This window comes from Aureobasidium melanogenum, assembly GCF_000721775.1.
Source record: "Aureobasidium melanogenum CBS 110374 unplaced genomic scaffold scaffold_21, whole genome shotgun sequence".
In the NCBI taxonomy this organism is placed as follows: Eukaryota; Fungi; Ascomycota; class Dothideomycetes; order Dothideales; family Saccotheciaceae; genus Aureobasidium; species Aureobasidium melanogenum.
Genome location: NW_024470073.1, coordinates 41,327 through 53,493, shown reverse-complemented (window position 1 = coordinate 53,493; position 12,167 = coordinate 41,327). Strand labels below are relative to the sequence as shown.

General features: G+C 52.8%; 6 protein-coding genes across 6 annotated transcripts; 2 read left to right on the top strand and 4 right to left on the bottom strand.

Moving 5' to 3' along the window:
* Window positions 1-35: 35 nt before the first annotated feature.
* Window positions 36-1,136, bottom strand: M437DRAFT_86925 (cell division control protein 2 serine/threonine protein kinase; the record flags this gene model as incomplete). The annotated part of the gene is made up of 3 exons (XM_041028553.1): window positions 36-464; window positions 518-1,035; window positions 1,100-1,136. The coding sequence occupies 3 exons, from the start codon at window positions 1,134-1,136 to the stop codon at window positions 36-38; spliced, it is 984 nt and encodes a 327-aa protein (XP_040877109.1).
* A 475-nt stretch (window positions 1,137-1,611) lies between these two features.
* Window positions 1,612-2,677, top strand: M437DRAFT_55067 (uncharacterized protein; the record flags this gene model as incomplete). The annotated part of the gene is made up of 2 exons (XM_041022802.1): window positions 1,612-1,759; window positions 1,938-2,677. The coding sequence occupies 2 exons, from the start codon at window positions 1,612-1,614 to the stop codon at window positions 2,675-2,677; spliced, it is 888 nt and encodes a 295-aa protein (XP_040877108.1).
* Window positions 2,678-2,949: 272 nt separating this feature from the next.
* Window positions 2,950-3,738, top strand: M437DRAFT_54982 (uncharacterized protein; the record flags this gene model as incomplete). Its single annotated transcript, XM_041022779.1, has 2 exons — window positions 2,950-3,201; window positions 3,280-3,738. 2 exons carry the CDS (start codon window positions 2,950-2,952, stop codon window positions 3,736-3,738), a joined length of 711 nt encoding a protein of 236 aa, XP_040877107.1.
* A 189-nt stretch (window positions 3,739-3,927) lies between these two features.
* On the bottom strand, window positions 3,928-5,471 carry M437DRAFT_86922 (PH domain-containing protein; the record flags this gene model as incomplete). The annotated part of the gene is made up of 3 exons (XM_041028552.1): window positions 3,928-5,061; window positions 5,114-5,206; window positions 5,265-5,471. The coding sequence occupies 3 exons, from the start codon at window positions 5,469-5,471 to the stop codon at window positions 3,928-3,930; spliced, it is 1,434 nt and encodes a 477-aa protein (XP_040877106.1).
* A 1,586-nt stretch (window positions 5,472-7,057) lies between these two features.
* On the bottom strand, window positions 7,058-9,556 carry M437DRAFT_55197 (uncharacterized protein; the record flags this gene model as incomplete). Its single annotated transcript, XM_041022823.1, has 1 exon — window positions 7,058-9,556. One exon carries the CDS (start codon window positions 9,554-9,556, stop codon window positions 7,058-7,060), a length of 2,499 nt encoding a protein of 832 aa, XP_040877105.1.
* Window positions 9,557-10,024: 468 nt separating this feature from the next.
* M437DRAFT_55195 (mitochondrial Rho GTPase 1) lies at window positions 10,025-11,890 on the bottom strand (the record flags this gene model as incomplete). Its single annotated transcript, XM_041022822.1, has 1 exon — window positions 10,025-11,890. One exon carries the CDS (start codon window positions 11,888-11,890, stop codon window positions 10,025-10,027), a length of 1,866 nt encoding a protein of 621 aa, XP_040877104.1.
* Between the last annotated feature and the right edge of the window lie 277 nt (window positions 11,891-12,167).

Genomic DNA, 12,167 nt, shown 5'->3' with positions numbered 1-12,167 from the left:
GACGACGGCGGAGGCGGCGGCGGCGGCGAGGCGGACTAGTGGTAACCGTTTCGCGCACCGTAGTACTTTGAGTCGTTGAAGTAGGGGTGTAGGCAGGCCTGCTTTGCAGAGATTCTGCCGGCGGGATCGTAGATGAGTAGCGACTCTAGAAGGTCGATACCGTCCTCACCCAGGACTCTTGCGCCATCGTGGTTGATGATGTCGTCGTCAGGGTTGCGAGACCACTTGGGGAAACTGGGCTTGAAGTCAGGGAAGCTGGTGACGCCGGGCCAGTCGACCTCAGTAGGGGTACCAAGGATGCGGAAGATCTTGAAGATCTCGTCGATCTCCGAGTCGCCAGGGAAGAGAGGCTTGCGTGTGGCCATCTCTGCAAAGATGCATCCGACCGACCACATGTCGACGCCGGTGCTGTATTGGCGTCCACCAAGGAGAATCTCAGGTGCGCGGTACCAGAGAGTGACGACCTGTGTCCAAGTTAGTCTTGGTCGTGGCATTGGTTGGCCAGGAAAGGGGTTACCTCGTGAGTGTAGGTGCGGAGAGGGACACCAAAGGCTCTTGCCAGACCGAAGTCAGCAAGCTTCAGGTTGCCCTCCTTGTCAATGAGCAGGTTTTGCGGCTTCAAATCGCGATGAAGGATGCGGTGGGCGTGGCAGTAGCGGATACCAGCGCACAGTTGGTGCATGAACTTCTTGACCATGGCCTCGCCGAGTCCCATGTGGCCAGCGCGGCCGTCCATGCAGCCCTCGGGAAGAGGCTTTCCACGGCCGCCCTGTGAGACGGGCAGAGCCTCCATGTACTTCTTCAGATCCAGGTCGAGGTATTCGAAGACGAGATACAGCTTGTGGCCGTCGGCGTGGACAATGTTGAACAGGCGCACGATGTTGGGGTCGCTCATCTCCTTGAGGAGCGAGATCTCGCGGATGGCTGTCGAGGGTACGCCTTCATCTTCGGCTTCCAGGCGGATCTTCTTGAGTGCGACGATGCGGTTGTCGGGGGTGGTGAGGTCGCGGGCTTTGTAAACAACACCGTATGTGCCTGCAAGACAATTGTCAGATTCCTTCACTCGAAGACAGGGCCGACGTGGTGGGCTCAGACTCACCCTCGCCAATCTTTTCCATCTTCTGGTAGTTCTCCATGACGACGACGTGTGTGAAAGCGAGTCGGAGTGAGGGTCGAGTTGGCAGCTGGCGGGCTGATGTATGAGTGCTCGTATGCGCTGGATCTGGGGCTCAAAGCAGCAGCAGCAGCAGCAGCAGCAGCCGTTTGTGCCTGGATTGGCGACGAGAAAGGGGCAGCCACAAAGTCGTGGCAATTGCTAAACGACGGGAGTTTGCTGCAGGTTAGTGGATGACGAGACCAAAGAGTGAAGGTTGTCGAGCTGTCAATCAAGTCTTGATACGTCGTGCACTCGTGCCAAACTTCTTTTATTTTCGTCAACAAGATGGCGCTCCACCAAAAGTAAACACAAAGTGGGCAACAGAGCCAAGATGCAAACACAACAACCACAAACCGCGAACTGACAAACATCAACATCAACATAACCCCCGAATCCACCCACAAACATCTACATCATTATCATCCATTTTCACAAACACAATTTCGCCTCTAATAATGGCCTCTCATCTTGATGCCCATGCTCGTCCGCCTGAAGACCTCCGCCGACAGTACAAGCACTATCAAAAGGCCTCCATCCAACTGTTGGACGCAGACCCTGATCTGTTTGATACTAACCGGCGCAATCTGTCCGCCTATCGACACCGTAATTTCTTTCAACAACCTCCTGATGATATCACTCGTCTCTATTCTCACTTCCTCGGCGAGCCTGTCACTACATTGCCGCCGGATATTGAATCTGCCACAATCTACGAGCACCCAGACGCCCCAGGTACGCCATCTTCCTTGCATGGCATTCGATTCTCTTTCTGAGCCAACGGTAGGTCTTTTGATTGTTCCCTCTCTACTTGACAGAAACGTCCAGCTTTCTTTGCTGGACAAATTATTACATCGCGACCTTTCAAATCCTTCCCACAAGACCAATCTACACATGCACTATGACATGACATATCCTCAACGCTCTGATGGAAGTACATCCTCTTTCTTCAGTATTGAGGCACAAGACATCTCGCACCCGCCAAAAGATCCTTCGGTCCACAAGCCTTTGCCTATGGCTTCTTGTCTAAACAGGAAATTGCGCTGGGTCACTATTGGTGGCCAATACGATTGGACCCAGAAAGTATATCCAGCATCAACGCCGCCGCCCTTCCCAGAAGATGTGGCTGCCTTGGTCGAGGGGCTGTTCCCATCCATGAAAGCACAAGCGGCCATAGTCAATCTCTACACGCCTAGTGACACGTTAAGTTTGCATCGGGATGTGAGCGAGGAATGCGACAGACCTTTGGTCAGTATTTCTTTGGGGTGCGATGCTATCTTCATGGCAGGCTTAGAAGGCAGCCAAGGTGTTGCAATTCGTTTACGATCTGGAGATGCCCTCGTCATGTCTGGTGCAGCTCGGTATGCCTGGCATGGCGTGCCCCAGATATTGCCAGGCACTTGTCCCGATTGGATGGCAGATTGGCCTCGTAGAGAGAATGGAGTACAAGCAGAGACTTATGAACATTGGAAAGGGTGGATGGCACGCAAGAGAATCAATCTCAACGTGCGACAGATGTGGGAGTAAGTTGTTGCATGGCTTCGATTTTCTTTTTCCACATACATTCTGCTGTATAGACGAGTAGCTGTATATTCCAATCTGCCAAGCAAACAAATATTGCTCTAAGTCTATCTTATGTTTGTGAAAGCCACAATGAAGGGGTGGAACCATAACCGTTTGTCTGAAACAGCCCATGACGAAAGAGTAAGCTTACACACCGAGACCGTCTTCTTGGAGCTTCACCTTCAACCTAAGCATCTTTCTTCACCGACCCTAGCTACACACAAAAACATCCAACTATGACTTCGACAATTGATTCCTCTCTCCCGCCGCTAAGACCTGTCTACGAGCCAAAAGACAGTTCAGCCCCACGCAACGAATCACCACACTTGGCCAAACTCATCTCCACCCTCCATCTCCAACAACATATCGAAGGAGGCTATTTTGTCGAAACAGATCGCGACGCCAATCGCGTACCAAACCCCTTCCTCAACACCTCTCCCTCAGCGTCAGATAGCGAGCAAACAACCTTCTACACCTCGACCGGCGCCGTAAGCGCAAACCTCAGCAACAAGCTTACCGATGCCGACAAGAATGCAACCACAGAATCTGCGAACGAGCAAGACAAGACGAGAAATGCAAGCACCAGCATCCACTATCTCTTGACTCCCGAGTCGCCCATGGGTGCTTTCCACCGCAACAGAGGAAGAACAATTCATACACTACACCGAGGACGAGGTCGCTACGTCATCATCCACGCCGACGAGGTCATGCCAGAATACGACTCGCATTCGGGCATAAGGTCAAAAGCAAGAGTAGAGACATTCATCGTTGGTCAGAACGTGGAAAAGGGTGAGAAGTTGCAGTGGATCGTCGATGGTGGAAAATACAAGAGCAGCTTTTTGCTGCCACTCGAGGACGAGGACCCCACCAACAACGAAGGCCTTCTCATTAGTGAGACGGTCGTCCCGGGCTTTGAGTACAGTGATCATGACTTTATGAGAATTGAACGACTAGAGGCACTGGTCACCAAGGAGCAGGCCGATGAGATGAGGTGGATGCTGAGAAAGGACGACAAGCCAGTCTGAGCTGAGCACGATAAAAGCAAGCGATGCGCATACAAGCGGCGATAGACAATCAACGAGAAAAAAACAATCATATTATTACTGCTCTGCTATTTGAATATCAAGAGGTATAGTGCATAAACCAGCCAATCACTCATAATCATCGTCCCTGTGTTCCAGCGATCCATTACTTCGGTGACATGAATGTTTTGTTTACACCTTGCTGTGGGTAGCAACACCGTCATTAGGTCCGGCTGAGGCATATGCTGCCTCCTTGCGCTCAGCCTCGAGGGCAGCAGCGTCGGTGGTCTGTGGACGTGTGTCCTCCTCGGAGAAGACCTTGGTGGGCTCACCAGCGTTCTCGCTCGAGGGAATGCTAGCGCTGGGCTGTCTGCTGGCCGAAGGGCTGGTGGGAGGGAGGTCGTTGGTGGTAGTGCCAGTCGAGCTTCTGAGAACCTCATACCACTTGGTGGCATCCTGAGGAGTGTGTGCCTTGAAGGCGTATTCGTGTGACATGGAGAGTTTGTTGCCGAAGCTGCTGCCCGAAACGTCCTTGCCCTTGACCTGGAACTTGAGACCATCGAGGGCACCAATCATGCAGTCGGGAAGGTACAGAGAAGTCTCGGGAACGGGGTCCTTTGCGAAGTCGTCGTCGGTCGTGAACTCGTGCATGTATCTTGAAGGAGTGATGACCCAATAAGAAGACTCGTACTTTCTAAGCATCTTGCCCTTGCGCTCGAGAGAACCAGCAATCAAAGGTTCGGTAGCCTTGTGGTTTTGGTTGGGGAAGCTGATGTTGGACATGGAGCGTGGAGGAGCGTTGGGGTCGATCAAGACCTGGTTGTTGCGCTGGACGAAGCCGTTCCACTCGAAGTCAGGGGCGACCTGCTGAGCAGTGCTGGTCATGTTGCCGTACATGGTGCGAGTCTGCTCGGCCTGGTTGCCGACAACCTGGTTGAACTGGCCCAAGCCATTCTGGATGGTGGTGAGGATGTGAGCCTCGAATTGGGCGAAGCTGTTCTGGACAGCGATGATGTCGTTGCGGTTGTTGTTCTCCTCGATGACCTGCTTGTTCAGACGGTGGTAAACACCACGTTGAAGGACGTAGGGGTCTTCGTGTGCGCTGATCTTGCCACCAGTGCTTCCAAAAGCAGCTGTGTTCTGGCCAAGCAGCTCAATGTGCTTCTGCGATGTTGCGCGAGCCTTGTCGACAGCCTTGCTTCCCTTGCCAGCACCCTTGGTGAGCTCCTTGGTCTTGTTCTTGATCTCGGTGTGGAGACGCTCGAAGATGGGAAGAACGGAACCCTTGAGGAGCTTTGCTGTCTCGGCGTGCGAGTTGGAGATGCCCTAATGTTGCTGCTCAGTTTCATACTTGGCTATGGGATGCTATTCGTCATACCTGAGTGTTTGAGCGGATAGTGTCAAAGGTGCCGGCGACACCGCCCAAGTTCTGGTCGAAGTGGTGGCCCTCCTTGAGTGGTGATGACACAGTCTGCCCTAGGTTGTCAATATCTTGTGCCAGTCTACAAGGTCGATAGGAGGAGCCTTACCTTGAGCACCTTCTCGTACTCCTTGGCGTGTGCGTGTTGCATCTTCTCAGTAGCCGAGACATAGTCCTCAAGGTAACCACAAGCGTGCTTCCATGCCTGCAGACGCTCGTGGAAGAGCTTGGTCACCTCACTGGTGTCCTCGTCAGGGATGGCATCGTCGTCGTTGGTCATCGTTCTAGTAGGCAGGTTGCGTTCTGCGGAAGCCATGTTTGCGGTTGTGTGTATGGGATAGGAGTTTGATTCTAGGGGTGAGAAAGGTCAGATGTCTGCAATTTGTAGAGTTGCCAGGACACTGCCCATCCACACTGGACCGATGGGACGCGGGGTAAATGAGATGAAAGCTTACCTGGTTGTTCGGTGCAATCTGTGAAAATGTCGTCGCAGTTGCAAGATGTTGGAAAATGATCTGTCTCAACGTGTGCGTGACAGCCCCTTGTATTTATTTCAAGGCGCAGCTCGACACCCTGCAACCCGCTGATCGCGAAACGTCAACTCTTTCATCCGGATCTTGGTGGATAATTCTTGCAATGACGATTCTCCTTTGAGCAAGCAAGCCACTGTCGTAAATCGGGGGGCTCGTGCTGCTGTTCGAGGCCATCCCGCATTGGTTGGCGTTCCCCAGCCAACAAGACATCAGGACCCTTTCATATCTCGACACCACCCGTTCAAAGCCACAGCCCATCACGACGGCACGCTGCGGCCTGCCACATGCGCGAGCCGTTGATCTACTCCTAGATGTGGCTGGCTTGTGGGCAGTCAACAGGCGGTGAGCAAGCTGTGACATGCCCTCCGTATCGAGCCATGCATGGTGCCACCTTGCCTTGGTCTGTCAAGCGGCAATTCCTCTTCTGTAACCCATATCGTACCTGGCCGTGTGCTAAAGTATATAACGCATGTAACTATGAACATGTAGAATACAACCATGAAACAAGACAGCGCCCATGAAGTAGACCCGAAAAAGATGAGATCTTAGCGTTCTGTAGATGACCTCTGCTTCAAAGAACAATTGTTCCTTTCCACTGTGTATATTCTGCTCTCTGCTGCAGTTAGAGTACGATGGAAGTGATAGACTTTTAGCACACGCGGAGGCAGTAAATCTAGAATCATCGCGTTGTCTATTTCAAAATATACAACATCGACTGTATGGGTCCGGAACATAATAGGCTCATCTCTATCTGCAATATATATAGTTCTGATCAACATGTGATATGTGAGCAGCGAAGTTGGATTTCAACGACAGGGTCACGTAGGCGGCTAGTTTGCATCATTCTAGCCGTAAATAGCTAGTGCGAGGCCTCGAATTCTCGTTGCCACTGTGTCCGACGTACCGCAGTACGCCGCGAGAGAGAATGAATGGTCTTAGATCGAGAGGGAAACAGCATACCAAGAAAATCGTGACTTTCGTATGGATTTCGGTGATTGGCATAGTACAACAAGAGGAAGAAGAATGAAGAGAAACAGTAGAGACTCATACACCAAAGTCGTGCTTTCAGAGGAAAGACGAGAAGCCCAAAAGAAAGAAAGAAAGAACAACGCCGCTCGTGTGTTTTGTTGCAAAAACGCCGGTGTCCCAATGCATATGCTCTCAAGAATCACCACAATTCGCTCTTCTCTTCGTCTTGCCAGAGACTGCTCTGATCCCCAAATGGCTGTGAATCGGTGGAATAACCCAAGTAATCCGTCTGACTCGTCTTGTTAGTAGGAGTCTCGGGGACGTTCTGAACAGGTGCTCCGGCGCCGGCAGACGCCTGGTGTTCAGGTTGGTGCTGCTACAAGAATATCAAGTCAGTCGATTAAGCCATAATAGATTGTTCGCGCCCACGTACCCTTCCATCCGCTGGAACACCGTCTTGTTGCTGCTCTAAAGGTTGCTGCTGTTGTTGGATTTGCTGTTGCTGTTGCTGCTGCAATTGCTGCTGTCTAGCCTGAGCCGTCTTTTGTGCCACTGGGACTTGACTCTGAGGGTGATACATTTGCACCTTGGCCAGATAGCTGTACATGAAGTTCGAGAGCAGGACTTGGCTGTGTAGTGGCCTCCTAGGATTGGCAAGCTTCATGTGTGCCATTCGGTAGATAGCACGCTCCTCGAGGATGCTGAATCGCGTCCAATTGTAATCGATGTCCGGCCGAAGGATTCTCGGAGCTGGTTCTGGAGAGGGTGCACGCAGAGACTCTTTTGGCGCATGATATTGCTGCTTGGGCTCTTTCGATCGTTTTCCACCTCCAAAGATGGCAGACAGAATGCCCGAGTCCTTGTCTTTCCTGCCATCAGAAGACTTTCTCGAGCTCTCCTTCTTGCGCTCTTCCTCAAGTCTGAAGCTCTCGCGATCGAGTACCAGTGACTCTCGACCTTTGGGGATAGTAGCGTTGCCATCGATGGAAGATTGTAGGACGTCCAAGCGGGTTTTCTCTGCAGTCTTGGGAGGTTGCTTAGCAGCAGCCTTTTGTTTCTTGAAAGCCTCCTTTTCACGCTCTTTGTCCTCCGTTCTGCGTTCTTTTTCCTTGTCTTTCTCGTCGCTACCAAGAAGCCAATTCCAACTAGTTTTGCGACTGTCCTTCTTCTCGACCTTCTTCTCTTCGTATGTGGGTACCATAGTGAGAGCATCCGTCCGCGTATTTCCGCTGCCAGGGAGAGGTGATGGGTGTGAGGATATGTCTTCCAGCGTAGATTTGGTAGACCGAGACGAATTCGAATGCATGAGTGAAGGTCGGGAGTGAGCGCCTCTAGCACTGGGTCGAGTCCGCGGCGGGCCATGATGCTGCGTTGGCCCATGTGAGAGAGGAGCCGAATGCTGCTGCTGCTGCTGCTGTTGTTGTTGCTGCTGGGATGATAGTGGTGTAGAGGGTGGAACGTGTGATGATTTGCGCTCTGGGACCGTGAAGCTGTTGGCAGCTGGAGGCGTCTCGACTATCTGCGGAATTGGACTACTAGCACCGGGAATAGGAGCAGTCGTCCGACCATTGGTAGCAATCTTAGAGTGAAAAGTGGTGACCGGAACAGAGCCCTGGGGAGAAGCACTATCCTTGACTTGGCTAGCATTTGTCTTGTGTTGGACTAGATCTTCTGAAGAGGAAGAGGTGAGTCGTCCAGCGCCAGTAGCAGTATCGCGAGCCGGCGCAGGCTCAGTCTGTACACGATTGATGCCTGGGGACGACGGCTCTCGCATCGACAGCGCGGGCGAGGGTGCACGGCTCCCCTCACCATCGGATTCAGATTGCCTGTTGTTATCGGACTGGCGGCTGAGACCTCTTCTGGAGAAGGGTGCACGGTCTTTGCGCATATAAGTTCTCGTGGAGCGTTTCAGCGCGGGACCAGGAGGAGGCAGAATAGGTGCCTCGGTCATCTGAACACCCGAATCAAGGCTATTCCTAGCAGAATCAAGACCGACGTTGTTGACCAGACCTTCCAGCTCTTGCAAGTTTTCGGCCGTCGGTGAAGTCTGGGATTGTTCCCTCTCTGAGCGTTTTCGTTGCAGGCGTTCGGCGCCATCTTCGTATCCCTTGGATGAATCAATCTGGCGTGAAAGCATGCTCTTCTTCCTTGTGAGACTACTACCGGAATTTGACCTTTCCACACCAGGCATCAGAGAGTCTCCTGACCCAGAGCGCTTCCTTATCCGATCAACGCGGTCCTCGACAAACGTCTTGAATTCTTTAGGGGCAAGTTCTGGATGTAGGCGCGCTGGTACCCAAAATAGGCGCGAGGCTTCATCATCGTCAGTAGGCTCTGGTGAAGTGGGAGCGGATGCGCCAAAGCTAGGAAGATCCGGGTCTGCATTGTCAACACTCATTGACATGCGGCGAATGGCTTGCAGGTTGTTGAGCTCTTGAGCTACTGCAGCAGGACTCGACTCATAGTCAATGTCGTTCAGGGGAAATTGCTGTACTGCCGTGTCGGCCGACGACGATGACTTCCTAGATAAGGTCGGGGGAGAAGATGAGTCCAGAGGAAGGTTCTCGGAGCCGAGACTGCCTTTGCGCGCAGCCGTATCGGACGAGGGCAGTTTCTCATTGCTACCCGTCTGCTGGAGTGGAGAGCGGGGCGGTGAAGAGCGCTTGGTATCGAGATACGAGGGCGCGAGTTGGTAGGTCTCTAGGGCGGATCCCACAAAGCTCAGAGGTCGTGAGTTGCGATTGGAGGGCGTCAGGTAATCGTCGTCGTCGCTGCCGTACATGCCTCCGATGGCCTCTGTAACGTGGTGATTGTCGTCGGATATGGAGATCTGCGGCGTATGCCTGCGCACATAACTCGGCGCATCGTGTGAGGCCTGCAGGGGGTCAGCCTGGGGCATTTTTGGTCGACGGGCGGTCGTCTGATACTGTACGCACCTGCATGGCGAGGGGAAAAAGAGGCAGTCGAGGGAGAAGCCAGTCACTTCAGGAGACCGTCATACACGCGACATGGGCCACCACATCAGACTCGTGGCAGAAGCACACTGTGAACCACACCAAAGATGTTGGATAGGAATAAACAAGCAACAATAATACAAGACATGTTTATTCTTCGCTTCCCTGAACTGCTCGGGGCCTGACAAGCAGCCTTGGCAAACGCTGTTCACTCGGATCGGATCTGAGAAGCCGAGCGACAACACTGCTTGCGAACTGTCCGCCTTATCCATACTTCTTCATCTCCTCGATAAAATTGCCTTGCATTCTTGCTGTTGTTGCAAATCCTAATTTCTCCAGAGCTGGGTATCTTGATGCTAAATTCACCGCCATAACTCCATCATCCATGCAATCATTCTTCTTGCGCCGCGAGCCTAGTTGCTGGCTGCTATGCTTTTCCTCCACATGATGGCCAAAGCTGCTCCCGCGCATACTGCCGCTCCCACCCCGATGTACAAATTTGTTCGATCCACATCTGATTCCTCGTTCTTGGGGAATGCTGTCGAAGGGAACGTCGCGCTCTCGGCGAGGTGCACAAAGAATTCCGAAACACTTGCCCAGGTCACGCTCACATGAAGCGGTTTTGGTACACGCAGCTCCTCCGTGTAGTGGTCCGGCTGCATCTCACTCCTCTGTACCGCTCTATCCTGATCCGCCTTCAGGGCCGTGTATACAGCCGGCAAGTGTTCGAGATGGGCGTATTTCTTGCGCATTTCGACGATATAACCAAAGCTGTCAGGATCGCTAGAGTCGTATGTATAGCAAAGAAGGTCACAAGCTTCCAGCTTGGCCTGATTCTCCAGCACAGCAGGTTCCAGCTCGCCAAGCTCTTTCAAGATGAGATAGCATTGCCGTCCACCAGGCAGCTCGACACTGTTGACGGCAATCTCTGGTTTGATTGTTGGGTGATAGGTTGTGCTGAAAGGCCTGTTGAGAAAGGCTGACAACAAACTCGACTTGCCACTACCGCCAGCGCCAATGACATAACATAAGAAGACGTTGCGTTCTACACGACCGGGCCTGTTACGTCGCTTGCGAGCTTTGGTGACCTTGAGTGCAGCGGTAGTGCCTCCGCGTTGGGGACTCTCAAAGCCAAGATAGGCTAGATATTCAAGTGTGACTTTGGGCTCTTCGTATGTTGTCATGCTCCATTGCGCCAGCCAACCTTGCAACGTGATGTGGCCAGCCTCGTTACGGACAGTACAAGAAGGGAAGTCAGAATCGATCCAGGAAGAGGGAAGACCAGGAGTAGGTGCAAACAAAGCGGCGAGTTCAGAGTCATTGAGACCTCCATCATTGTCCTTGTCATGCAGAAGGAACAGATCAACAAAGAAGCGGTAGCCCGAAGGACTGAGCTCGGCAGAAGAGGATGGAGCAACGTCAAACTTGGGATGCAGGAACGTGTCCTTGAGGCTCAGACTGTCGGTGTATTGAAACTTGCGTAGGATGATCCATATTGTCTCGTGACGGCCTTTTTCGGCAAACATTTTGTTGAGGAGGATGAAGCCATCGATATCGATGCCACCTGGGTGAGCGTGGACAGAGCGTTTGATGCTAACAAGGTCTTGATCGGATAGAGGTTTTTCGAAACATTTCATCTGGAAATCAAGGATCTCTGCGTCGTTGAGCAGGCCATCTTGGTCCTTGTCGCACAGATAGAAGATTCTCCGGAGGGCAGAAACAGCAGCAGGCTTAAGTGAGGACTCTTTGGCATCGTATATGGGAGCAATGGGGTGAGTGACGGCCTTTTGGCAGAGGAAAAAGACTTCGTTGATGTTGTGGTGCTCGCGGGCGCTGGTGCGGATGCATGAGTCGATCTCTTTGAACTCTTGCATGACGGGCAGCATCTCTTCGTCGACGACTTGTTGCGTTGAGACATTCTTGGACAGATCGGCCTTGTTGGCGGTCAGGACAACGGGGACATTGACACCCAAGGAGCGGAAGTAGGGCAACCAGAAGAGGGCGACACGCTCGTAGCTGTAGTGGTCCGAGTAGACCAGAAGGATGACATTGGACTTGCGCAGCTCGTTGCGCAGATTGTCGCGCTCTTGGGGCAGGGCTGAGGTGTCGACAATGGTGGTGGTGACGCTTTGCGGCGTGCCCAGAGTGGGTGGGATGGAGATGGGGGGCAGGACGGGCTGGATTTTGTTGGTGACAAAGAGATCCTTGACCAGCGACGTGATCAGACTCGACTTGCCCGTGCCTTCGTCGCCGCAGACGCAGACGCGCACCGTCGCCATGCTGCTGTACGGGAGAAAAAGTGTTTGGTCAGAGACGAAGCAAGCAACACGAGCAAGCAGCAGCAGGCGCAACCAAGGCTTGCTTAGGCGGAACATTTCCCCACCATGCGCATCGGCTTTCCCCACATGTCGGCGTCTGTCGCGTGGGTCTGGATCGTCTTCGCGACTCTCGGAGCTGCCACCATGCGAGGCTCTGGACATCTCCTGCTCTCCTTGTCGCTTGTCGTGGTTGAGATGCTGTCTTAGTAGTGTCTAGTTTCGTCTTCTGCATCGATAT